The sequence below is a fragment of the Zonotrichia leucophrys genome, chromosome 2, assembly GCF_028769735.1.
Source record: "Zonotrichia leucophrys gambelii isolate GWCS_2022_RI chromosome 2, RI_Zleu_2.0, whole genome shotgun sequence".
Lineage (NCBI taxonomy): Eukaryota > Metazoa > Chordata > Aves > Passeriformes > Passerellidae > Zonotrichia > Zonotrichia leucophrys.
In genome coordinates this window covers 34,175,398-34,202,786 of record NC_088171.1, presented here as the reverse complement: position 1 = coordinate 34,202,786, position 27,389 = coordinate 34,175,398, and the positions used below count along the sequence as shown (strand labels likewise).

At 40.0% G+C, this 27,389-nt stretch overlaps 2 protein-coding genes across 11 annotated transcripts; one reads left to right on the top strand and one right to left on the bottom strand.

Annotated features, from left to right (window-relative positions):
• On the bottom strand, nucleotides 1-14,907 carry CBX3 (chromobox 3). Of its 4 annotated transcripts, none has more exons than XM_064704515.1 (6): nucleotides 13,582-13,690; nucleotides 12,016-12,066; nucleotides 8,151-8,293; nucleotides 6,491-6,656; nucleotides 5,038-5,132; nucleotides 1-3,494 (listed from the first exon to the last, which is right to left on the bottom strand). In XM_064704515.1, the coding sequence occupies exons 2-6, from the start codon at nucleotides 12,037-12,039 to the stop codon at nucleotides 3,368-3,370; spliced, it is 555 nt and encodes a 184-aa protein (XP_064560585.1). In that variant the 5' UTR covers nucleotides 12,040-12,066; nucleotides 13,582-13,690; the 3' UTR covers nucleotides 1-3,367. The 4 variants fall into 4 exon arrangements, with proteins under 4 accessions (XP_064560585.1, XP_064560584.1, XP_064560586.1 ...); XM_064704514.1 differs by lacking the exon at nucleotides 12,016-12,066 and adding an exon at nucleotides 10,088-10,237 and having other exon boundaries at nucleotides 2,851-3,494; nucleotides 13,582-13,694; XM_064704516.1 differs by lacking the exons at nucleotides 12,016-12,066; nucleotides 13,582-13,690 and adding an exon at nucleotides 14,473-14,907 and having other exon boundaries at nucleotides 2,851-3,494.
• HNRNPA2B1 (heterogeneous nuclear ribonucleoprotein A2/B1) lies at nucleotides 13,776-27,389 on the top strand. Of its 7 annotated transcripts, none has more exons than XM_064704509.1 (12): nucleotides 13,822-13,986; nucleotides 19,005-19,115; nucleotides 20,030-20,176; nucleotides 21,275-21,485; nucleotides 21,774-21,875; nucleotides 21,965-22,045; nucleotides 22,546-22,608; nucleotides 23,075-23,194; nucleotides 23,470-23,592; nucleotides 24,631-24,713; nucleotides 26,038-26,168; nucleotides 26,995-27,389. In XM_064704509.1, the coding sequence occupies exons 1-10, from the start codon at nucleotides 13,957-13,959 to the stop codon at nucleotides 24,690-24,692; spliced, it is 1,050 nt and encodes a 349-aa protein (XP_064560579.1). In that variant the 5' UTR covers nucleotides 13,822-13,956; the 3' UTR covers nucleotides 24,693-24,713; nucleotides 26,038-26,168; nucleotides 26,995-27,389. The 7 variants fall into 7 exon arrangements, with proteins under 7 accessions (XP_064560578.1, XP_064560583.1, XP_064560579.1 ...); XM_064704512.1 differs by lacking the exon at nucleotides 13,822-13,986 and adding an exon at nucleotides 15,276-15,423 and having other exon boundaries at nucleotides 26,995-27,342; XM_064704508.1 differs by lacking the exons at nucleotides 26,038-26,168; nucleotides 26,995-27,389 and adding an exon at nucleotides 24,865-25,350 and having other exon boundaries at nucleotides 13,776-13,986.

Here is a 27,389-nt window from a genome sequence, read left to right as displayed (position 1 = left end):
TTTTTTGCAGGTACCATACTTGTTTTATTCAATTTAATAGCAATTGCTCTGATTAATTTGCAAGTAATACAATACTAATTAACAAAGCATGAGTGTTATTCTTTCCTAGCGAAGAAGTAGAAACAAGGCTATAAGAAGATGATATCATAACTGATCACGATCTCAATTTTACATAATCTAGCACTACCTGGTTATGTTTAACCTGAGTATTTTCTTCAGACAGAGTGAGAAGCATTGGAGCAAGCACAATGGTGAATTTTGTGGTTTGTGGTTTTTTTTTTTTTCAGGACAGCACCATTAACACAGAGTAATCACAAAATGACAGCCTGAAACCCATTTGGTTTGGTATAAGAAAGGAGACAATGATGAGAAACCTCTGCACAACTCAACTAACTACAGAAGATATCTCATTTATTTCATCGGTAAATTTTAAATTAATAACATTTGTTAACTTTTTGCCTATGTATGCAGCACATTCGGCATAACTTTACATAACTTGTAACTTTAAAGTGTTGCATATCATCACTAGCAAAACTCAGTTTGACACAAAGTGAGGAGAAAAAAAAGGAAACGAATACCAGTCAGCATATTTACCATCATAACATAAAAAAATCAGCACTCTAAAGAACTGTCTAACAAGCTGCAAAGTTGTTTAAAAGTGAATTCAGTGAATTTTTATTAAGTCAGAAGGAAGAACCAAATATAAGGTAAAAAACTGTATGTAGTTACAAATCTGTATTTTAAGGGTTACAAATTGAGGAGAACCAACCTTTAACAAAAATCTTTGTCTACCACTAACAATAACCAATAATTAAAAACAACCGTTTAACCTGTATTGCTTCAAATCAGCAACTTCACACAGACTTGATATCCACACCTGAAATGTGTTACAGAAACTGCAAAGTTTCAGGCAGTAAAAAAAAAAATGCAACTTGTACAGAAACAGTTTTAAGACTCTTTACAAAGTATTCCATACTGAAGAAACTGGCAGGAGAATACAAGTTGCTTTGAAATTCCTCTTTAGCCCATGTATTTATCAAGCTACTGGATAAAAAAGCAAGGATTTCAGAATCCTATATACTAGGTGTATAAATATTCCTATTACAGGCCTCTCAAAAATTAAACCATGAACTCTGTAGGAGTCTTAAATGTGATAAAATCAGAGTGATTTGTCTAAGGAATAGGCAAGAGAGCTTAGTTAACTGCTCAAATCATCATTATCTGGTGCAAGGAAGCTCCATGCTAACAGGGATATCAGATTTTTCCTAGAGCCACAAACAGACTGAATTCTGCCCAAAACCAGTAATAAAAAATCTTTAGGAAAAAGTTCATATAGCAAGTTTAGTCATTGCTGTTTAACTATAAGTAGGTGTTCTATGGTGGCAGGCTTTGTTTTGCAATATAAATGGCTTTTGAAAGTATTGAAAGGACAAATAATTATAGTAATGATTTGTGAAACAGTATCAAAAGAACATCAAGCACAGACTGGATTCCTTCCTTCACTCATCAGGCTATGCACACTATAGGAGGGTTTCCAGGAATATCCACTTTTTAAAAATCTTCTGAAAAAAACATAGCCAGGCAATCCCAGCTGTCTCACCTTTGAGAAGGGCCACAAAGATGATCAGAGGGCTGTAGCACCTCTCCTGTGAAGACAGGCTAAGAAAGTTGGGACTGTTAAGCCTGGAGAAGGCTCCAGTGAGACTTACTAGAACCTTCCAGGACCTAAAGGAGGCTTACAACAAGGCTGGAGAGGAATTACAAAGGCATGTAGAGACAGGACAAGGGGAAATGTCTCCCAACCAGAGTAGGTTTAGGTTAGATATTATGGGAAGAAATTGTTTACTCTGAGGGTGGTGAGGCACTGGAACAGGTTGCCCAGAGAAGTTGTCGACAATCTAGAAGTGTTCAAGGCCAGGTTGGATGGGGCTCTGAGCAACCTGGTCTAGTGAAAAGTGTCCCTCCCTGAGGCAGGCAGGTTGGAACTAGATGATCTTCACAGTCCCTTTCAACCCAAAACCATTCTATGAGTCTATGGACACTGACAGTGTACTACAGGATTATATTTTGCAGTCAAAACTCTAAATTAAGGATAATTCTGAAATAATCTTAGCCATTGACATATAAGCACAGCTTAAGGCAAACTATACTATGGTAGTCAAAACACAAAGATGGTGTTTAGAAAAAAGCAAGTGAAAAGATGAATGGCAACTTTATTCTTCCTGAGCTCCCCACCTTTTACTTCTGCCCTTCTAAAGGTATTATCCAAGCAGCTCATTATAGGACTAATTTCAAAATTCAGTCTGAAATAGAAAGTCTTTTGCTCCAAGTATATGACTTAAATGTCTTCATTTAAATATTCCACTTTAAAAGCTGAGCTATGTAAGTATTCTTGAGGTGATGGCCTGTAGAGTAATTCCATCTGAACCAGCCCTAGAGTACATTATAGCCTCCTATTAAGAACTGAAATTAAAACAAGGGCTAATACTGTCAATTCATGTCAAATATTTCCTAGTGTGCCTGCAGAGGCTACTCGGCCTCGTGACCAACTGCTGTAGCTAAGCTGTGTGGTCGCAATCTATGACTGACAGGAGTACTCAAAGCACATTAATGTTACAGGCTCTTCCTGACTCAGAAAAGCCCATGTCTCAGGCAGTATTCATGAAAACCTCCAACTAAAATCAAAGCCTGGTATTTGTCCAGTATTCTGATAAGAGTAGCAGTGGGGTAATATTAATAATCAACCTACCCGCCGAGAGAACAACTTACAGTTAAATATATTACAAACTGAGTTTAACATATCAAAAGTTGAGAAATACCCCGCTTCAAAAGAGTCACAGCCTATCAGTATAAAGGAAGAATATAAAACTATTTTATTGACCACTGCTCACCAGTATTTACAATAAAGTAAACAATATACAGTCTGATAACATTCAAATTACTACAAAGTTAGTTTTCACCTGGTCTTCTTAAGACCAAGTGATCCCAAATACTAGAAAGAATGACCTTACAGGTTTAAAGGGCTAGGTTTGGGTAAAGAAGATACATGCACATCAATAGTATAGAAGACTACAAAACATCTGTGAGTTTGTTTAGACATTCATTATGATTCTGTAATAACTAAGGAAGTTCATCAATGTTTTATAAAACTTTTACCTAATATGGAGGAAGTAGTAGTATCAAATGCTCTCTTGTGGTAAATGAAACAAGTTGCAGAAAGCTTTTATTTACTTGCTGTTGATGCAAAACATACTACTTCAAAAAAATATCAAATTTGAAACTTGTTAGAATGTATGCTTCTCACATTGCTAATAAATCAAATTTCAGGTTTTAATATTCTTATATATAAAAAAAGCAATGCAAACAATTATTGTGCTTCATCTTCTGGGCATGAATGCCAAGTTAGCCGTTCTTCATAAAAAGCGATTACGATCTGAGGACACTTCACATTAGCTTCTTTGGCCAGCACCAGATCTGCCTCATCAGAGTCTTTCCTGATGTAGAAGAGAGCAGGATTTGAGAAAATTAATAATCAGTATTTCAAAACATTTAGCAGCTCTTCCTAAGTTCTGAAAACAATGGCAGCTAGAAACCAGTTTCCAGTACACCTTTCACTAAAGCTACCAAGACGTTCCATGCTAATGGTGATGATGAGCTTTCATAGCTCCATTGTTCTTCCCTTCCCATGTGTTTTCTGTTTGAAAGGAAAATGCTATTCAAAGGGAATCAGTCATAAGGTTACATATTGGAGTATATAATGAAAGAAATAAAACTCAGTTACTTTTGTCTTTTAAAGGTTAATCAAAGCTTCCAAGTAAGATTTCAAAATCAATAGAACCAACCAATCTTAAGAGTTGGTACTTACATGCATATTACATTTGCTGTTTATGCAAATAACTTCCTATATTTCATACTGCTATTCTTGATGCTGTCTTGGGCTAACAAACCAAGCTTGCCAGTCTGACATGACTTCATTTTGAAGTGTATGCTGCCTTTAAAAGTCAAAGCTTCGTGCATACAAATTCCTATCTATGTTTGTTACCTAAGACCAATTATGAAAAACTAAACAACAGCAACTGAACTAAACAAAAAAAAAAGCCCTCTGTGCTTGATAGTCAATTATCACTACAGAAATTCAAACACTTGTGATCTTTGTTTTTCAAATTTTCTAAGTTTCACATAAAATTTATACAAAATTTGAGAATGCAGAAGGGAGACAATCTCCCACAGCACTAATTTTCAGCAGTCTAAGTAAATCCCAAGACAAATCATGTCTCAGGAGATCACTCAGTTTGACTTTATTCAGAAAATCTGCCCTTCTCAAAGGCTGTGGAAAGTCATCCTTCTTATTCCATCACCTTAAGAAATCTGACTCTCAGCAAATGTGAATTCAATCTCTTGATTTCTCAACACTGGGAAGAAGCATTAATTTTACCCCATTTGTTCACAAAGCAAGAAATCCTTCTCCCAACACTGTTGCTAATGAAGCTGGTCCCCACCTACCCTCCCAACAACACAAACTCCCCACATCACTCTTGCCTCTTACTAGCCAATAATGTCAAGCCTCTACAAATTGTTTCTTCCTCATCTCCACCTCTGCTTTCTCCCCTAGTTGCTTCCAATTCCACTTTGATGCATGCAGAACAGCTGGCACTATGCTTGGTTAAACAGCTGGCTATCCAGCAGCTGGCTTCTGCTTATTGGAACATGTAAAGCTGGATTTCTGCCTGCCATTTCCTCTGCAAGAGCATTATCAAGATCCATTTTTTTCCGTACAAATACCAATTTCTTCCTCTTTTATCAGAAATTACCTTTTAAAGTAAAACTGAACCAACAGAAATGAAATATATTTTGGGTTTTGAAGAAAGAGGGATTAAGTCCTAACTGAATATAGAAAGCCTGTTTTTCTAAGAATACAAGGTTAATAAGGAGACCACCAGCTTCTGTGTCTTACTCCTGAGAGGAAGTTGTCTCTTTAGGCTAAGTGCAGCTGCCTGCCCTCCCTTTATGGACAAGAACTGTAGATGTAAGACTTACCATTTCATGAGGAACATAAGCTCTCCACTGCTATCCGTAGCCCCAATTATCCGCTCAGGATCAAGACCCCTTGCAAACCCTCTTGGTTTATCAACCTAGTAAGTTAGAAGATGGTTATCTAGTTTAAGACAAAATTCTATTTTGGTACTAGATACAGGAATTTTTGTACATACATGCACGTGTGTGTTTGTGTATCAGAACAAAAAAATACAGCCTTTAAACCCCATCAAATCTATAATTACATAGTATTTTTTCATGACCAATCTTCAGCCAAGTAATTTAGAGGTAGGATGATAATAAAGGATTTTATATCCATGTTTCCAGCATTTATTTCTGAAAATATAATAGATAAAACAAATGGTCTAAAATAATTTCAGCAGATAAACAAACAAGCATGGTCAGTAAAAATAACTAAAACAGCAAAGTAAAAATGCATGCCTGGAAGTGGAAAAAACATATCCTTTTCAGCAAAACAACAGGCATGGGTTGCCTAAACCAACAATGAAACTGCACCCTTGGGGAACACCTCAACTCTTCTTGGCTCACTGACACCACAATGGTGACAAAAAATATCACAACTATTTCCTGTATTAGCTCCTTTATAGGTTCACAATATCCTTTTAGAGACAGTGGCCACAGTTGTACTAGATGAAGCCGAACAACTGACTTTATACAGAAAGCAAAATATTCTTTGTATAATTCATGAACTATTCTTCCTGATGCCTTCCAACCTTTTTGGCAGTAACCACATGTCCAACTGCCTGCTGTCTCCAGTACATGAAAATGATTGGCAGTGTCAGGTTGCAAACCACTAGTCCAAAAGTTTACAAAAGAAAATGTGAACTGTTGAACACATTACAACGTGTGCATTATTCTGTACTTATCAGCATTAAATATGTCAGTCTGCCTACTCATTTAAACTGAAGTAGAAATCCAGACCTCTCAGGAAAGGTAGGCTTTTTTCACTCACCCGTTCTACTCCTTCTCCACCATTATGTCTGCTCCTAGTCTAAGCAACTGATTGGTTTTCATATTTTGCCATCTTGCCACTCACCCATTCAAAATCATATACTAAATATGGTAGCAAACCAGAACTTCATCTTTGTTCCATTAATGGATCTATTGTTCTAATAGAAACCTATCGCTTAATACCATTAATTAATAACTCTTAACCAGTGTTACTTTCAATTATTCAGTAAGTGGGACAATGGAACAATGTAAGAACTTTTAATCATCATGTCAGTCAATCATCCTTTACTAACCATTTGGACAGTCTCATCACCCACAATGAATGTATACCCTTTTCAAAACACAGACCCAGATGCTATGAAATTGTTACAGTTTTAAATCAGTGTTCAGTCTCATTCTCAAAGTCACAATATGATTTTTGGGGGATGGAGAGGTAGGAGAGAAATGGAGGAAACAAAAACTTAACACACGAATATATACTTACAGAATCACGCTTTTTCTTTGATTTACTATCATCAGATTCGCTATCTGACAAAGATTTTCTTTTGGCACCATCTGTTTTTTCTTTACCAGCTTTCTGAGAGTTCAGAAAAGCTTCAATTAGCTCTGGACAATCTAAGTTCTCTTCAGGTTCCCATGTGTTGTCAGCACTGAAACATACACACATTTATGTAGAACTAAGTAAAAAAAAAAAAAATGTAAAAGTAGCCCCATGGCCCCCCTTAAAATAAGCAACTTAATTTTTGTCTCACTACATAAGGAAGGTCTTTTAAACCCTAAGGATGTTTATCCTGCCACCTTTAGTATCCTTCATGTACTGCATTTGATGACTGAAAGGATGCTTCATTAGTATTGAAAAACAACATTCTTAATCTGAGGGTAACACAAAAAGCAGCTCTATTAACACCTGTGTTCTCAGTGGGGTATGAGAGCTGAAACAAGCAATCCACACCCTACCAAAACTGAATTGTCCATTTAAACTGACTCACTTCCCTGGCTCCTCTATAGACTGTCCATGAAAACTAACAGTACGATACAAGTACTAAGACTTACAGAGTGTACACAGCAGTCATTACAAACAGCCTAAGTAAAAATCCATACATATAAGCTTTCACAGATGAGGAACACACTAAAGTTGTCTCTGAGCACTGAATACAACTGTACCTAGAAATATCTGCTTCCTTCAGTTGACTGAGTGGGCAGAGCTGGGCACTGCCTATGTTTCAGTGAGTATGCATTTTGCTAACTAAACTTTTAAGAACATTCCTCACAACCACTCTGTATCTCACATGCAAATACTGGCACAGCACTACTGCACCAGCAGGATACCTACAAATTATTTTCCATTAGAATAACATATTATTACAAGTTCAAATCAGACCCTCAAATACTAAACACATTGTGCTTCACATTTATGCACACATCACTACACACATTCCAGGTTGCCAGACTGCACAATGTTGCAATGCACTCACTTTGGGAGGTACACAACAATAATATCATAGCATACATAACCATTTATGCACAAATTCTTTTTTCAGCTGGTAAAGCAGGCTGCCACAGAGTGTCACTGGAAGGAGGCACAACTACATTCCTTCTTAAACAATCAGCTTCTTAAGTCTACTGCAAAGTTTTAACATACATATGTAAGTCCTAGGAAAGACACTCAAAAATTCCTTTGATGTATGCCTAATGAAGGTAACCATTCCACAGGCATATTCAGTTAATTTGAGAACAGTTCAGGAAAATTAATAATAAGCAAACTATCTGCTTCAAAGCTGCCTGCAGTTTACATTCCTGCGTGATTTGTTACTCAGAAGCACCCTTCATTCTGCTACATATATGATAACTGTCAATCTATCTTACCTTGACAGCTATGGACATAAGCTCTATCAGAGTGGTAAAAGAACAATCATTAAGAACTTCGTAAAAGTCCTCAAATATTTTATATAGCGTGAACAATGAACTACATTATCTTCTATTTTATCTTCATACTCGACTGTCCCACTTGACTATGCATTTAAGGATGTCCTTCCCTCAAGCTTCTTTAAAGTGGATGCTCATTGACCAATCTCTTGGCAGAGTTTCAAATCAATGGTGTTTATTATTCTATCAGAAAAAAAAAAAAAAAAGGAATGCCTTACTCTGTAAATCCTTTCCACTTCAAGTAGTATTCCACCTTTCCATTTACAACACGTCTGTCCAGAACTTTCTCCACAACAAATTCTTCAGGCTCTGCCTCTTCAACTTTTTTACCTTTGCCATTCTGTTTCTTTCCCATTTTGTGCTACAAAAGAAATTCAGAATAACGTTATTCTTTTTTTTTCTTTTGCTTTACACAGTTACTTCACTGGCTTATTAACATTAAAGCCAGAAGCTCAGACTCCTTTCATGTTAGTGCATGTGGTCAGGTAACCTGAGCAAGACATGGTAATCTTTTGGGTTTTTATCAGTTGCTTAACAAGATACCCAGTACCAGTTTTTAAAAAGGTGACATTTTTTTGTTCACATACTTAGTGACTATACTCCCCTTAAAAATTTAATTATCAGTGCTACATGCTCAAAACATCAGGAAGCTTCTAAAAGTTAACTCTATGCCTGTGAAAAGGCAGAGGGCAAGGCAGAAGTAAAGAGAAGTAATAAGGAAACTGAAAATGCATAAAAAAGGGATGGTACTGAAAAAAGGTGGCTTCTACCTTTTCCAAAAATAACCAAGGACAAACTGATGGCAGCAAAGTTTATGATGCATTGCTACAATAAGCAAAATACTCAATAATAACCCGCAACTATTGAAGAGGACACATGCTAGGAGCATTCCATTACTGCAGTCCCTTCTCATTCTTAGCCATGCACCCATGTAACTTAAAAAGAGATGTCACAAAGGTGCATTAATTTAAGACTGCTACACTTAAGTACAGCGCTTAACACATAAATGGAATTTTGCTAACTTAGAAAACTTTTTAAGTGTTTTAAAGTTTACATTTGATAGTTCAGGTAATATTCTTTAAGTTCTTAAAACAACTATTACATCCACATCATCCTCAAGGCATTCCCAGTTTAATAAGGCACAATTAAATAGCAGTAGAAGGACACATTTCAGAATTTCCTTGTTTGTAATCTTAAAAAAGTTGGAACAAGCCTATCATGCTGTATCACAGTTCTGGAGGACTAGCAGACCAAAGGCAGTTTGCTTGCCATTTGGACTGCATCTCATAAAGAAATTGTCAAGTGGCAGCCATAAACTAAGTATTAAGCTCCTAAGAGTTATGCAGCACCCTAAATCAAAGTGGACAGAACTAATTCCTCACTAAAGCACTTCCTCTACAACAAAATACAGACAAGCAAATACCACAAAGCACCTCTATTTGCTTGATAGCCATTCTCTAGTCCTCTCTAATGTAGGTTAGTTTGACAACACTGCAATTCTGAAATTTTCAACTTTTAGTCTTAGTCGAATTTTGTCTTGATGTGGTGAAAGGTAAAAAAAAATGTATGTTAGAACAAAAACTGTATTCTTTTAGTGAAGACTGGAAGATGATTCTCTTGCCAAAGCCCTGTCTTTGTACCCCTTGTTTTTAATAATCAATTTTTCTCTCCCTCCCCAAAATACTTCACTCTTTATGGTTAGCAACCCATAAATTGAAGGTTCAAACAACAAAGAGGAGAAAAAGTTTCTAGTTTTTCATTTAAACAGCAAGTTTCTGTATATATCTCACATGGCCATCATTTTCATTTGAGAGCATAGAAGAGAGAACAGAGCATGTATTTCCAATTAGATTTTAGGTGCCTGCATATCCCAGGTGTATTTTGACCACAGCATTCATGTCTGAAAAGTGTTAACTTAAGCATATTGGCTTTTTTTGCCTCCACAGGAAAAAGAATGCAAGACTGATATTGAAGGGAAATACAACATGAAGATGTCCAAGGCTTCTATGAGGGCAGCTTCTTTCAAAAAATGGAAGTGTGAAATAGAAAGGGGTAGATATGAGGGAAATTAACAAATAATAAAAGTAGCAGAGGGGAAAACGACAACACAGAAAAAGACAGACTCACTATACCATAGTAATAACATTATAATTACTGGTGATGAGGCAAGCAGGCTACAAGTGGGGAACATCTCCATCTGTATTCTCCGTTGGACTAAAATTCTTTGATTCAATGGAAGACTGTTTTCTGGTACTCTTTTCGGCTTCACTAATTCTTGTCACTTAAAGATCAATGTTTTGGATTTCTGTATCAAAGCAACAATTTGGTTTTTTACTTTCTAAAGCTTAAGTATCTCAAGTATCTTCCACAGAGGAAAATGAATGTCATGGGGGTCTGCATTTTTTTCTTGAAGTGCAGTAAGAAATAGCAAAATAAAGAGTATGCTGCTTCAGTTTTAAATATTAGAGATTTATTAGGTCTTGTGCATCAGCACTGCTCTTCAAACTCTTGAGCCTATTAAAATAACACTTGATTGCAGAGCCTGCAGAAACACTGAACATGTTAAAAACCTGTACATTCTGGGATTATACAAGCCCATGCAAATCTCAGCCCACAAGTGAATTGTGACACCTGACTGAACTGAAAGCATACTAAATGCCCACTTGTCCCCTGAAGTTCTCTTCTCTAGGTTGCATGTTGTAAGCTGTAAGTTGGACATCTGACCACTGAAGGCTAATGTACGGCTGTTTCTTTTTCTGCATACAGAAGTCATATGACACTACATACGACAGATGCAGAGCTATGGATAATCACTCTTTCTTTAAGGGGCAAACTTAAAATACTGATGTGACACTGTAGTGTAGAATTTTAACATACAAGATATAAGAAAATCGGAATTACAGCTCTAGAGCTACCCTATCCCTTAACACATTTAGGTTTTGCATGCAAATATATAACGAAGCAGAATTAGTTATGGTTCCCATGGGAACCATAAGTGATTTTCCTGACCTGTGCAGCAAAATTCTCGACATCGAAAGATTAAAAATACTGCATTTGTAAGATTTTTTCCTCTCTCCAAAGCACCCCCCCCACCCAGGCTTGCTAACCTCTTCTTCAAATTCGGGATAAGTGGACAATCAATTATTAACAGAGAGTTTAGACATTCACCTTGGTGAAATATTTTAAACTAGTACAACACAGAGGAAGCACTCCATTGCACTTCTAGGCCAGGAGTTAATACATGTTTTGGATATATTTTGAGCTGAGTAATAATTTCTGTAAATTTAAGAACAGGCCTTTTGAGTGCATTATAAACCAGCTGTTCTGCTATTGAAGTTTTGAATTGTGCACATATATTTTTTGCTTACTTCCCCATCTCAACCTCAGATACATCTTACATTATACTTCTACAGGTTTGTCTTTTGTGAAACTATGTATCATTATTAGTAGAACTGTAGCCAGCAACCAACTGCCCTTAGGAGTCCATATTTTAATGTCAAGCAAAGCTTTAGAGGACTTGAGATCCATGAATGCATCATTAAAATGGTCCAGGAGGGGTTGACATCTGATAATCTCTGCTCCTATGAAATTCAAAGAAACTGTTATTTGTTAAAAAGCATTTCAAAAGGCATCTTAATTATGCCACATCATTTCTCAATAATGTTACTTTTCATCTGTAAAGACTGCCTTTTGTCAGGCAAATAGTTTTCTCCAAATACACTGGGAGAAATTAAATGAGTACATGATTTGGACTTTATTTTTTTACATGTATGATGAATTACATGGTATGCTGAAAGGAGGCTAAAAAAATCCTCAGTATTTTCTATTGTAGAATAGATGAAATAGTGCAGAGTCCTTTCACACTTTTTTCCCAACTAGTTTCTCTTTAGAAATTGCAGATTTATTAAAACCAAAGACAATGTCCTTTCTAGTAGCCTTACTTTCTGGATCTGAAATTTTGGTCAGAATAATGCTGGGGAGGGGAGATGTGGATGTATCTTTTAAATGGAGATGCCAAGTTATAAGTTTGAAGAAAAATATGTTGATTAAATCCTTATATACTTTAGGTGTGCATGAACTTACCAATGTAGTTTTATTGGAGGCCATTTTTATTGCAGACTTGCAGAGCTTTTACTAGAAAAATGCATGACAATTAAAAGGAAGTTTGCATTACTCAAAGAAAGGCATCCCAAGACAAGCATGGTCCTTGTTCCAACCCCCATGTATTCACTGCATACAACATTTCTTACACGGATTAAATCCAGAACAAAAAGTAGGTTACTACTTTGTCCGGCATAACCCAGAATGCACCATTAGGCTAGCCAGGGTAAATGATACTGACAAGGTGGTATATAGGGTTGAAAAAAGATTTTTCCCAAGGCCTTCAAAAGCATAGACATGTTTCTAGGGAAAAGGGGGAGGACCATCAGGGATGCTTATTTCCTTAAACGAAATAGAACAAGAGTTCAGATTCTAGCAATTGAAGATACACCTAAGTTATATTAAATGCAAATATCTGATGGGGAACAGATATATATTTGTGGTGCAATGAATCACCCATTATTCTTACATGGTAGCAAATTCTTATAAACAGCAAATATTTATCTTAATGCAACTATAACGTTGCCTTCTGATTCTCAAGTTGGCAAGAGTTAAGGTCCTAGAACAATATTAACTCAGCTAAGATGCACATATTACATATTTAACCTATGCAAATTACGTTGAACACAATCCATCCCCTTTTCCATGTCATTTCTCATACCGACCAGCTCCATAGGCATGTATTGTCACCGCCCCGCAGCGAGCTATAGAAATGCTAGAATTCCCCATATGCCTGGGTAAAGCAGAGAAGTCCTTTAAGGCCAGAAAGCCTCCCGGACTCAGCGATCCCGCCCAATCCTCCCTTGATACGGGAGGTGCATTTTGGCAGTCCCATGGGCGGCGGGGTAGGCGAGGTGGGAGAAGGGCCGGGGCCAGGGCGCCAGTGCCGAAGGTCTTGCCTTGTGTCTCCCGGAGACGTAGCAGAAAGGGGTAAAAAAAAAAAAAAACCCTCAAAACCCAACAACAGCCCCCCCACCACGGAACAGAGGCAGCCCTGCGGAGGCCTGCTGGGGGCGGCTGCGCCTCGGGCCTGCGGCGGGCGCACATGAGGCCGGCGGGGCCGCCCCGGGCGAGGTAACGGGGACGCAGGCCCCGGTCCGCTTCCGCCGCCGCTGACAGGGCCCCTTCCACGCCGTCTTCCCCCCGCCCCTTCACGTTTCCCCCGGGCCGGGCACACGCAGGGACGGCCGGCGGGCCGGCTTTGTCTGCCGCGCGGGTGCCGCTGCCCCCGCCCCCGGCGCTGCTCTCTTTCCCCGGGGCGACAGCGCCCGCGGGTCCGGGAGCCGGCCTCCCCGAGCGGGTGCCGAAGCCCCGATTCCCCGACAGCTCCGCTCCGCCCGCCATCCCCCACCGCCAAGGAAGCGGGGGTGGGGAAGAAGCGGCGGTGGGGGGAGGCGGGCGGGTTGCGCTCCGCATCTCCCCGCGGCGGCCCGCAGCGAGCCGCAGAGGAAAGGGGAGTCAGGGAAAGGGACTCGAGGGTGAGTGGGGTGAAAGGAGGCGGCTGCAGCGAGAGAAAAGAGGGAGAGAGAGAGAGAGAAGGATACAGACTTCAATGGTGCCCAGCCGCTTGGGTCTCCTGTCTCCTCCTGGCTCCCGCCCTGCGCGCACTGAGCGGCGGCGGCAGCAGCAACAGCGACATCCGCGGGGGGCTGAGGCGGGGGGTGGGGGCAGGGAGGGAGAGAGAGGGAGGGCGGGAGGCGGAGGGCGGGGAGCGGCGCGGCGGTGGCTGGCGGGGCTGGGCTGGGCTGGGCGAGCACTGCGCGCCGGCGGCTGTGACGGGGCAGAGCGCACGACGCCGCCACCGCCTACGCGCGAGCCGCTACAACCTCCGACCGTCGTCGCCGCCGGCACAGGAGGGGGGCCAAGACGTCTCTCCAACGCGGGGCGAGCGCAGGACCGCGCCAGGCGTCCAAAAGAAGGAAGATGCCTCGCGGCGACCGGGAAAGCGACTGGGTAAGCCTGGGGCAGCGGACGGGGTTGGCGGACCCCGGGAGCCACGGCCGCCATCATGGCCGCCGCTGCGAATGCGCGCCGGGCCGATGCTGCCCGCCGCCGCGGAGCAAGGCCCTCGATCGGTGCGGCCGGGCGGGCCTCGGGCCTGCGGAGGGCGGGCGAGGAGCGCTGGGATGGGTTTGAAGCTCATTTGGAGGGGTCCCCCTTGGAGCGCGGCCATTTCCCGCGTTGCGGCGGGGAGGCCTGGGCGTGAGCAAGGGGAGGGGGAAGGGAAGCGGGCTCGGAAAGCAGCGGGCCTCTGAGGCCCGAGAACTCATTCATAAGTGAGAAAAGAGGTTCGGGGAGTCGGCTGGAGAGGCTTCGCTGCGGGCGGGAGATCCGCGGGTGGATCCGCGGTGAAGCTGAAAGGGAGGGGGAGCAGAGGGGGCGGGAAGAAAGGAGCTGCTCCAGCGCCATTTCTTTGGCGCGCGGGGCGGCAGCACTCACCCTTTGTCGCGGTGCGTGTAGGGCCGCCGGAGAGGGAAAAAGGGAGGGGATGAAGGAGGGGAGGAGAACAGAGCGGCGGAGCGGGCGGCACGCCCGATGCCGACGGTGCGGGGGAAAGAGCGGAGCGAGCTGCGGTGAAGTCCGCCTCCCTCCCTCCGCCGGGGCCCCGCGATGTGTCGCACTTGTGCCAAAATCTGTGTAGCTCTCACTTCCTCCTGCCTGGGCGGAGGGGGAAGGGGGCCAGGGAGAGGTTTCGAGGGGCGATGTGCGGCCGCCCCCGACTAATATTAACGCCGAGGTTTGAGCCTTCAGGGCCTTTTCTCAATTTCCGGGAAAAAAAACCAAACAAAAACAAGCTTCACGGTGCCAGCAGTGTTCGAGGCCGCTTCGGCGGCGCTCGGGCACGTCTCGCGAGCCTGTCGGTTGTCGGAAACTGCCGAGCTGGCTGAGGTAGTCGATGACTTGCTGCGTCTTTCTGTCCGGAAATTGCCGAGCTGGCGCCGAGCGCCATTTTCGCCTGCTGCGGCAGATTCCGGAAATTACCGAAGCGAGTCGAATGGGCTTCCATTCCTGGTTCGGCTTTTTCCGGCGGCTGTCGAAGCGGATAAGCTCGACGACGACAGCTCCTTCGGCTCATTTCGGAGGCGGCCATTACTAACGGAGTCCATGACTTTCCATTACACGATAAAAACACGTTGGGGCGTTATTCAGAACTCCAGCCCCTTTGGAGATATTTAAACTCCGGAGCCTGCCTTTTTTTTTTTTTCTTCTTTTTTTTTTTTTTTTTTTTTTTTTTTAATAAATTAAACCTCGGAAGCGAGCCCGAGCTGGAGTAGGAGGGCGCTAACACTACGCGGAGCTGAATTTCAAATTACGTAACAGCTCGGGCAGCCATTACCGACCGGTTGTACGGTACTCTCGAGCAGGAATTCATAAACCATGAAGAATATGGTACGTGGAATGGGAGGATTTAGAGCTTGCTTTTAAGGAGGGAGACGCGTTTGCTTGTGCAGACAGTGAATTTTTTCGGGGCTGAGCATTACAAGCAAGCTTGAGTGGTCCGCTCAAGTCCGGGCGCTGCTGTCGGGTCGCAACGCGGGGTGGATGCTGGATGTCTTTGCGTCGAGGAAGGTTCTGGAAGCTGCGACTGGGGCTGGCGCGCAGCCGGGCGAGGCGGCGGAAGCTGCGGTAACCGCGCATGGCGGACAGCGCGTTCTTGCGCCCGTGGCCATGGCTATTAGCTGCGCTGCTGCTGAGGTGTCGCAGGAGGAGGGGGAGTTGGAGCTCCGCGGGTTCGGGGCCGTCTTGGCCTCGCAAGGCGCGGAGCGGCCGAGGCGGCGCTGCGGGTAATGGCGGTGGCGAGGGGGAGGGGTAAAATGGCGGCCTGGCCGAGACTCGCGGTGCGAGGAGCAGTGGGGATCCCTCCGGCAGAGCGGGCAAGGTGGGGGCCTGCTGTAGTCGACAGGTATTCACGGCGGCGTAAAGGAGCGCCGGAGAGGTCTTAGTACCGCGTGTGTAGGTGCACGCTAGAAGCAATTTGCAGCCCTTTCCCTGGAGGCGGCGGCTGCTCCCGGGCGCCATTTTCCCCGCCCGGCTCGGGGCCGCGGTGTTCCCGCTGCCGCCACATGGCGGAGCCGGCGCGGCCGCTGCGTCCCGACTGCCACAGGCGGCGGGCGAGCAGCACTGAGGGATTGTCGAGCCCTGGAGTTCAGGGATCCCCTTCGCTTGTTTCCCTTAAACGTTTTTTTTTACCCGAATTCTTAATTCCGCAGTCAGCGTGGATTGTGTGTGCGCACGTTACCGCTATATGAAACACCTTTCCTTGCTCTAATGATTACTATTTCAGCAAAGGTTATGCATTTTTTAGTGCTTTCAAGTTGCTTTAAGCCTGTGAAGGAAAGTTTAAAATACACACGGATGAACATCCTACAGAGGTAATAATTTGCTCTGGCGCTTGATTCCTGCCACGGGATGTACTGTGGAAATCTCGAAAGAGGTGTTACCTCCAGCTTTTATATTGTGGCCTTTCCTAAGTATGAGGTGTCTGTGTCTTTACCAAAAGAGTATTTTCAGGATTCTAAGAGGCACTGTCATTATGATAGTTATTGTTGAACATTTTATACTTTCTGCACAAACTTTAGATGCGCAGAACTTTCTGGACTTTGGTAGGAGGTTAGTGTTATTGCCATCCAGAGCTTCTCGAAGCTGGCTCATTTAAGACAGTTTCTCTGCATGTAGAGATTGTCTGCATGTTAGTGGAGCAGCCTGTGTGTGCTGTTTTGGCTTAATGGTTTTCATTAAGAACTAGTGATGAATTTCGTTATTGCTGTTTTCTGACGTGCGGTGCCTAGATTTTCTAGGTAGATCATGACCCTAAATACATCTGTAAAATGCATTAACTATTCTGTTTAGTGTCTGGTAGTTACATGTAGTATATTTTTATAATTGTTCCATTATTTCCTTGAGTTCCATTTACAGGTTTATAGCTGTTTTCAGGAGTTAACATAACACTGAAAATATCCTATCTGCCTACTACACTTTCTTAATTATCATATTTTTATAATAATGTCCTTTATTAAATGTATGGTAATTCATTATACAGGAAAAAGGTTTCTTGTAGATCTACGAAACTGTAAGCAAATGGTCCCTAGTTCTCAAGCAGCAGAACTGAAGGGAGGATTTTTATTTTTGCAGTATTGTTGCTTAATTTTTTTTTCTACCTTCTACTCAGAATTAATAAATGACATATTGATGAATATGATTTTTTTTATAGTGGTCTGGTGTGCAGTGTTCTTGTTTGTTCCTTTTATGCGAAGAGGTGAAAATAAATTAGTTAAAACACGTGTCTGCTGCATTTGAACAGGTGTCTTATTTTGCCTGTCCTTTGTGTAAGGAGGAGACAGTACTAGCTTTTTTTTTATTCCTAGAATTAAAAAAAACTAGATCCAACAGCAGATTCCAAATATTTTTCAAGAGAAATTTGAACTCATCAGTCTTAAATAGAGGATGTATTTGGAAGAAGGAGGGGAGAAAGTCGACTTCCTTGTCAGACTGCAGTACATGAGGCTGGTAATAGAGAGGTGTATTTTGAAGAAAAAACCCTGGGTTGTCACTGCCTACTCTAATTGTGTTCTGTTATATGCATCTTGATCCAGGCCTGCCTTGGACAACTTCAGAAAATATGTTGGTCTGCATGCAGCTTGGCTTAATACTTGTAAAAGCAAATGTGCACTGCAGTGTTTTCCTTATTTTCTTAGGCTCAGTGTTTTTCTAGTTTCCTATTTCAATTTTGCTTGGTCCCCATTGCACAGTTAATTGTGTTTGTTACTTGCACTTCCTGCTGCTATATTTGAGTTGTATAAAAAATAACCACCACACTAAAGAAAACACACAACCAAACACCCAAGCAGATTTTCTTGATTTTTAAAGTTAACAGTAAAAAGCTGAATTGATTTGATTTCTCCTGTCCCTAGAAGAACAGTTCTCTTCAAAACAACGTTGTAGGGAAGAGAACTACTTCTTAGTGCATTTTTTAAGTTTGGCATGAAATTTTCACACTTATGAGCTAGTGATACTTTTGTATGTAGAGCCTGGCAATTAAAAGGCCTGATTTGTATGAAAAGTTACTTTAAAAGTGCTCTGAACTGGTAGAAGTTGGAAGGTTCTCCTTTCTGCTTTAGTTTACCAGTGTATACAAGAAAAGTGAATTCAATAGCTTATTACTGGTCCTGATTTTTGTTGGGTTTTTTAATGATGCTCTTGTCATTACATAAAAGATCTCTGCTTAACAAGTGCAGTGATAGTTTCTCTGCAAGAAAATAAAGTTTTACTGAAAGCATTAGTGGATATGAATATGTATTATTCACATATCTACTTTGAAATGAATTATTTTAATGGTGCTCCTGTTGAGGGTGTATAGGTTTATTGGTAATTCCAGTGGTGTGGGATTCCAGATAAATTTTACAGATTGCTTGAGTTTCATTTGTTTTAGTAATTATGGGGAAAATAGGAATTGTTAACCTGTTATAGAACATACTCAGATGTATTTAATTGATTTTCACTCACGCCTTGGATAAATAGTACAGTAGTATTAATGTAGAACAATTTTAACCAGAATGGTTTATATAATTGAATGTTACCCAGGATGGAATCAGACAGTATAAATTAATTCCTATTATCTGTAATAAAAACAAATCCCAAAGTTCTCATTTTCTTTAAAAAGCATCTCATATGGGTCTTACAGAGGAATATTCTGAAAGTCTTCAAATGTGGTCCCTTGTTCTTGATATTTAGAGGGAGACACAAGAATAAGAACTAAAAAAATTTGTATTGTAAATGTGGACCCATAGAATTGCATAAATTACTTAAATCCTTTAATAGGGGTAAAACTTTTAGAAGAGACAGGTCTCATTTTGAAAATAAGTCTTACTGAAAGTATTTGACACCTACAAAAATCTTGGTTAGTGTTTGATTTGCTAATGCAGAAGAGATGTTTTAAATTGTATTAATGTAATCTTTTTTTCTCATGGCAGAGGGAAAAGGAGCAGTTCCGCAAACTGTTCATTGGCGGCTTAAGCTTTGAAACCACAGAAGAGAGCTTGAGGAGTTACTATGAGCAATGGGGAAAGCTTACAGACTGTGTGGTAAGTTCAGCATATCAATGCATAGCAGTGGCATGGAATGTGTAGGAATTTTAAATGTTTGTTTTCTGGATTGCTTAGAGAAGATGGAATATTAGCTTTTAATGGTACAGTTGGTTGCTTACACACAGTTTAGTCCATTGTAGCAATGCGTAAATTTCACTCTTGCAAGCTTGAGTAAGTTAGGGAACATTAACAATCTGTTTTCTGTAAAATTCTCCCAGATTATCTAACTACTGGTTGCAACAGTTCAGCTTTGGTATCTGAAAGTTGTCTGAAGTGCATTAGAAAGTGCTTACAGAGAACACTATTACATCTGTGTGGTTGGTAATGACAACATTTGGCAAAAAAATGGTGTCTTGGTAAGCAGCCTCAGTAAAGCTGGAAAAGGATGTCTTTCTCTGTGATGTTTTCGTAGAGTTGTTAAGGTTGGAAGAAACCACTTACTATTTAACCATGCACTGACAAGTTAATCCCTAAACCATGTCTGTAAGCACCTGCATTTGTGTGTCTTCTAAATACTGACAGGGATAGTGACTCTGGTAGAAGTTCTCTGCTGAAGTGTCTTGGGAGTAGTAAGTAATAACACAGGTTTAAAGTCGGTGGTCTTCATGAAGCTTAAAAGAAACTATGGGAATGGTTTTGTTTTTGTTTTTTTCTTCCAAAAATAAACACAAATATAAATGCACCTCACTGAACTAGCTGCATTTCTGAGTTAACTGAGTCTTGGAGGACAGCAGTGGTTTGAATTTCTGTGATCCCAAGCAGTGTCACTCATACTAAATCAACAGAGTGTGCTGCTTTGTGTTTTGAAATCAAACCAAGGAAAAAGTAAATTAAGCTTACACACTCTTAATACTGTTACCAAAAAGCTTAACATGAGACAGAAATAGTTTAAATGTCTTTATTGATTCTAGGTAATGAGGGATCCTGCAAGCAAGAGATCAAGGGGGTTTGGCTTTGTAACATTCTCTTCCATGGCTGAAGTTGATGCAGCTATGGCTGCAAGACCTCACACAATTGATGGAAGGGTGGTTGAGCCTAAGAGAGCTGTGGCTAGAGAGGTAAGTATGGCTTTGAAAGCAGGTGCTTCTCATGCTTTGAAAAATGCCTGTTTTGGTCAGACAGTTGGGCTTTGTTCTTGATTGAAATTGTCTGGGTTTAAATTACCTGGTTCAAAGCCGATAGTTGGGGCATTATTTCCCACACTCTTAGTGTCTCGTATAAATGTCTACTATTACAGTGAATTATGTTATTCTGGTTATGGAATCATGTCTGCAAGGGACACGTCTGGGGTCTGAAACATGTTGTAGCAAACATGTTCTGTTGAATATTTGTAATTATGCAAATTCCAAAGTAACTTTTCTGGAATAGTTCCTGTTACAAGCCTCAAATTAATAAACTCCTGTCAGTCTTTCTGATTATTCCAAGATCTTTCTGGGGTATTTCTGAAAGGTACGTAAAACCAGAGCCAGGTTACTGTGGCACAGAAGTGCTTGAGGAGCAAGGGTGGATTATAAGGCAAGTTCTGTTCACCACACAGAAGCTCTGGGAGGGTTTACCAGATTAAGGTTGGACTGATGAACTGGATTTGAATGAGCTGTCCCAAAGGTGTGGGGAAATGGAAATTGTAATCACTGGTACCCCGTTTAGCTATCCCAATTTTCTTTCCATTCCCTGCAGAATGCAGGGTTGGTTAGCATTTGGAAAAAGATAATTACAACATCATGTGTGTTTGCTGTTTAATGGGATTAAAATCCATAGTTGTGAATTTGCTGAGGTTGAACGGCCTTGATACAAATGCAGTGTGAGTTCATTGCTGTCAGGGTATTGGGCAGAAGAAGCTGAAGCATCTTGGTTTTAACAATTACAGAAGTCTGCTCTAACTTATTAAATATTTGCAGTTCTTTCAGACAGATAATCTGTGTCATTTTTTGGTGCTTTTAAAGCTTTGACATAAAAGAGGGAGGAAAAACCTCCAAGTAATGCTGTGTGACTTTCCTCTTAGAAGGCCCCATAAATGAGCCTGCAAGGTCATGCCTTAAAAAAGGGCTGTACCTTAAAAATCGTAGTTTATTTGAATTCTGTTCCTGAAATCCAGGTAAAATAGTTCTTTGTGAAATTGGTTTTTTTGGTGCTAATTTAGAAAATTCTTTTAACAGGAATCTGGAAAACCTGGTGCTCATGTTACTGTGAAAAAATTATTTGTTGGTGGTATTAAAGAGGACACTGAAGAGCACCACCTTCGTGACTACTTTGAGGAGTATGGAAAAATTGACACTATTGAAATCATTACTGACAGACAGTCTGGTAAAAAGAGAGGGTTTGGATTTGTTACATTTGATGACCATGATCCTGTGGATAAAATTGTATGTAAGTAATTTCACTCCTTCTTTGGATAGTAGTAATTCTTACAGCCTCAGTGTAAAGCTAAGCTTACAGATAATGGGATTTAGTTATGTGCCTGTATTATTTGCTACATCATAGGTTGCTGGATTGTGTGGGAACATGTATTTCAAATAAGCATTGTCGTGTTTGTTAAAAAATCGTATGGTATTTTGTGTTCTCTTATATGATTCAGAATGTGTTTGTGTTAGAAGTCTGATACTCTGACTTGTTGTCAGTTAAATGCTGATAGCCTGTTATTTGGTACGGTTACAGTGCAGAAATACCACACCATCAATGGACATAATGCAGAAGTAAGGAAAGCTCTCTCTAGACAGGAAATGCAGGAGGTTCAAAATTCTAGGAGTGGGAGAGGAGGTATGTACAAGTAATGGTTAGTAGTTTGTGGTTGTGGAAAGTGAACACAAAAATCAATCTCACTATTTATAAATGTTAAACTGATACAGGAAACTTCGGTTTTGGTGATGCTCGTGGAGGTGGTGGCAACTTTGGTCCAGGACCTGGCAGCAATTTCAGAGGGGGAGCCGGTAAGACAGGCATGTTTGTAGCATTTACATTTTTTACCTTATTAGTGCTTTTTTTCTGGTTCTGGAGAGCTTTGTATGCTGTGGTACCGTTTGACTTAAATGCACCTGTAGCAGGTGAGAGAATTTTTGGGAAAAGTAACTTGCAAGTGAACTTGTGTTTCAGTTTTTCTGTTTTGCTTTGGCTGTGGTTTTTTGGTTGGGTTTGGTTTTTATTTTTTAGTTTTTATTGTAAGCCAAAAGTAATCTAAACGTAATTATTTGCTAAAAAGAGATTTCTCTGGTTCTAAGCAGCACTTGCTTGACATTTTGAAGCTGGGTACTATATAAACCCAAGAAAAGAAAAAATGTAGAGCAATGATTGGATGTTTAGCTTTACTTTTCTGAAGCTAATTGTACATGTTCTTAATTGATAATTTTTGAGATTTAGTTCATAAGAGTTTGAGAATTTACTAGTTTGCTACAGGTAAATTGAAATCCTTTGGGGTTTTTTCTCCCAATAGATGGATATGGAAGCGGCCGTGGATTTGGTGATGGATATAACGGATATGGCGGAGGACCTGGAGGTTAGTTTGCTGTTTTGGTCGTGATATGTTTTTCTCTCATTAAGAAACACTTCCATATTAATATTCATATGTGTAAAATTTATCTGAATTACCTGGGCCATTTTGTTGGCTTTAAGAAATGTACATGGTTGTTGGCTTATGTCAGATTTCCATATGGCAGATTGTATGATTATTTTTTGGACAAGCATTATTATCTTTAGGATAAGAGTGGGTCTTAAATTTCCCGGAAAATGAAGATTAATTAAACCTTTCAGTTGAGGTCTTCAGGCAGTCTGACTGTTGGGGTTTGGTCATAGTTCAGTTAGGGTGGGTGGTAGTATGCTTTAAAAAGTACTGTCCATAGAAATTTCTTTACAAAACTACCTTTTTTGTTCTTTTGTTCTTCTAAACAGAAAAATATTCTTTGTGTATAGTTTGAGTGCATTTTATATTGAAAAGCTAATTTAAAAGGATTATGTTCACACAGGTGGCAACTTTGGTGGCAGTCCTGGTTATGGAGGAGGAAGAGGAGGCTATGGTGGAGGAGGACCTGGTTATGGCAACCAGGGTGGGGGCTATGGAGGTGGTTATGACAACTATGGAGGAGGTAACATTTAAGCTTAAATTGTTCAAGCATTTCAGTTAAAAATTACTGCAAGTCATTTGAGGTTGGGGGGAATGGGTGTTTGGAAATGTTGTGTAAGGAAGTTGTTGTTTTTCAAGTAGTATGAAATAGAACAAAAACGTTGTTTAGTGCTTGTACTGCTGGAATACATGTGTGATTTTGTACTTTATTTAGAATTTTTATAATGGGGTGTCTTTAAGTGTTGCATCCATTTTAGCTCATGTCGGTATTTCTCCACTTTTGTGTTGACAATACAGGCAATTATGGAAGTGGAAACTATAATGATTTTGGCAACTACAACCAACAACCTTCAAATTATGGTCCGATGAAAAGTGGAAATTTTGGTGGCAGCAGGAACATGGGGGGACCATATGGTGGAGGTATATGTCCTGTATATTTCCTTGTAGTTGGAGTGGGTGGACTTCTAGGACTTTGGGGGAGATAGAAGACATGGGGTAACTGTTTTGAACTAAAAAATGGTAGACTGAAATTAGGTATTAGAGAAAAAACTTACTGTGAGAGTGATGAGGTGCTGGAACAGGTTGCTCAGAGGAGGTGTGAGTGCCCCATTGCTGGCAGTGTTCAAGGCAGGGCTAGATGGGGCTTTGAGCATCCTGGTCTAGTGACAGATAACCTTGCCCATGGCAGAGGGTTTGGAACAAGATGACCTTAAAAGGTTCCATCCAGCCCAGGTTATTCTATGTGATTCCAAGGTGGGTATGTAGGAATTGGATAACTTCTGCAGTAGATGTATTGCAGTGCCTGTGTTCTTTCTGCAAGTTTGCTTCAGTGTCTTGAGATTGTAAAGCTTGTCTCAGGGAAATTTATTTTTATTATGAAACAGATAAAACATACTAACTTTTTCCACAGTGTTGTGCAATTTCGATTTTAAAGATTCTATTTAACGTTCTTTGCTGTCAGCTCACACTATTTGTGGAGAGTCTAGTTACTTAATTTCCAGCATATTTGCTGTGACTTCTTTTTATTCTCCTCTTTATTCTCCTCTTGTGTCTTTTTTTCTGAGGCATCCTACTTTTTGTTGTCTAAAAGTTACTTAATATGGAGTATCAGACTTGTGAAATGGAAACTGAAGCATAAGGTTTCTTTCTTACAAGGTTTAGCCTGCAAGCAAATTCAGCCCTCACAGTCTTAAGACAGCACAGTGCATCATATTACATGTGGCACTGTTGAATCTTGTAAGATTTTCAGCATGTAGTTGCTTCCTGTGGCAGTCTTTGAAGGTTCTTTAGAGGAAGACAGTGAAAAGTTAGAAGTCTGTGTTGCAAATGCTGTCACTGGAAGTAAAGCAGATGTTACTCTTCATTTAGTCAAGCTCTGATTGATTGCTTCTGTGAAAAACTTTCCTAGATTTAAAATGTACTGATGGGACCATTCTGTTTCTTGTTCTGCATCTGCAGGAAACTATGGTCCCGGGGGCAGTGGAGGCAGTGGTGGATATGGAGGGAGGAGCCGTTACTGAGTTTCTTCAAGCATGCCATGGGTAAGTATGTTTTTAAGTGTTAATATTGCAGTGATTCTTGAGAGTAGCTGCAGGAGTTAAAAGCTTTTTAGGATATTATCTTTCCTTTAAAAAATGGTTAGATGAATAATTTCATAACCTATTTTTTTACTCTTTACTTCTGTTGAAACAGGCTTCACTGTATAAATAGGAGAGGATGAGAGCCCAGAGGTAACAGAACAGCTTCAGGTTATCGAAATAACAATGTTAAGGAAACACTTATCTCAGTCATGCATAAATATGCAGTGATATGGCAGAAGACACCAGAGCAGATGCAGAGAGCCATTTTGTGAATGGATTTGGATTATTTAATAACATTACCTTACTGTGGAGGAAGGATTGTAAAAATGCCTTTGAGACAGTTTCTTAGCTTTTTAATTGTTGTTTCTTTCTAGTGGTCTTTGTAAGTGTAGAAGCATTCCTTTGATAATGTTAAATTTGTAAGTTTCAGGTGACATGTGAAACCTTTTTTAAGATTTTTCTCAAAGTTTTGAAAAGCTTTTAGCCAGGATCATGGTGTAATAAGACATAACGTTTTCCTTTTAAAAATTTAAGTGCGTGTGTAGAGTTAAGAAGCTGTTGTACATTTATGATTTTAATAAAATAATTCTAAAGGAAATATTGTGTAATTTTAGATTTTTTTTTTAATACTGTAAAATAAGGCAAGGAGTGGGTAGTATAAGGTCCCACAAATAATACAAAGCTATTGTTGTACGTGTAAAATTTAATGCTGGTGAGAAAAAGTATGTTGTCTGTAAATTACCAGGTTTAAACTATCTAGGTAACTTAAGGGGTATCTCTGCAAGGAGAAACACCTTTTTAGATTTTTTAGATGCTGCTTCTTCAATGGCAAGGAAAGGAAAAAACCCCAGCAAGGTACTCTTCCAGGGACGCAGGTCTAGTACAAGAGAACTCTTGAAAACGTCACTAAAAGTTCAGCCAGTCTTAAAAAGCTGTGCTGTATCTCTGCAAAGCTTTAACTACGGTAGATTGTTTATAAGGATGGCAACGAAGGCTGAGGGTGTAGAGCAAAATAGTTCTAAGCTTCAGTTAAACTTCTTTAGGTAAGATCTTGTTTACTTTTCCTTTCTTAATGTTTCAAACCCAAGAAATTAATAATGTATGACAGTATTCTTTCAGTATAGTGATTATCATTATGTAGTTTAACATATAGCAATGAATTGAGTTAATTATAACAAATTGAAAAGAAATTTGTGAATCCTGTTTTCTTGTATTATTAAATTTTTTTACAAAAATAATTGTTAATTTCAGCTACTTAACATATTTTTTTCCTACTGGAATCTAGCTATGATATGAACCCTGGACAAGCATAGACTGCTGCCACTGTACACTGCTACAGTTGAACAAATGAGACCTGCAAGTGTCCATTAGTAAAGCTTTGCAAGGGTTCCATCCCTGGTGTTGGTAGTTAAAATGGTAGGTCACAAGTTAATTAAATCATACAACTTTATTTTTGCATCCTGCAACATTTTCTTTTTTCTTGGGAGTCTATGCATTATGGTGGTTGCAAGGTAATGCAATGAAGGTAGTTCTGTGCTGTTGAAAATGAACTATGTTGTTCCGTGTCTTGTCTGCTGTAATCTATTCTATATAACACATTTCATCCTGAAGGTTCCCAAGTAACTGTAGAGTGTTTACATGTAAGGAAAAATTTCACCACAGAATACATCTGCCTCTGTGAAGGAATGTGTCGTCCATTCTTTTAACAACTGCATAAGCAGTTCTTTAGGAGGGCAAGTGAAACCTTCAAATGAAACTGCAGGTGGTATTTCATAAGTGTACAATGTATTTGTGTAAATTGGAATTTGGCTAGAATGTTGAGGTTTCCACCATTTTTTATAGTTCTTGCAGCTAACAAACCTTAGTGCCAAATTTAGTCAGCCTTACTCTCACTGCATTGAATGTGTGCACCTCAAATTGATGGAAATTTATCAAGTATTGAATGAGTTACTCAGAGTAAGGATGGCATACTCTACTAGATTTGGTTTTAAATAAAAATCAACAAAACCTGTCAAAAAAAGGCAACCAAAAATGCCTTCATTTCAAAGTTCATTGCCTCTAAAAGGCTACCCATTGAAGAACGTGGACTCAGCTAACAAAAGTCCTGTTCCTTTTGTGTTAGACACACCAGTGAACTGCTTATACTTAATTTTTTTTAAAATGGCTGAAGTTCCCCTATTGGTAATTTGGTTTAGACATATGTGATAAACATCTTCAGATACACTTTTTTTTTCTTTGGCAGGAAGGTGCCATGCTGCAGGTAACTAATGAAGAAGTGGTCAACCACAGAAACGCTTCAAGAAATAAGAAATTCTGTATCATCAGAAAATAGTTGTTTTTGCTGCCTTCATTAAAAATCTAGAGGTTAAATGAATTCTGATAAAACATCACAATTAGTACAGATCCCTGTAATGATGGGTTTTTTAAATTATAGTAATAATGTCTTGTAAACCTTTCGAATAAAATTCAGATTCGTTAGGAGAAAAAAATCACTAATGTTAAAACAGCAAACATTCTGTGAGTAGAAAGTTTAACTACATATATTTATAACTTTCATAGCTTTAAAATAAAAGTATTTTTATACCAAAGTAGTTCTAGTGTAATGCTTAATAAAAACTTAGTGTGTATCCAACATTA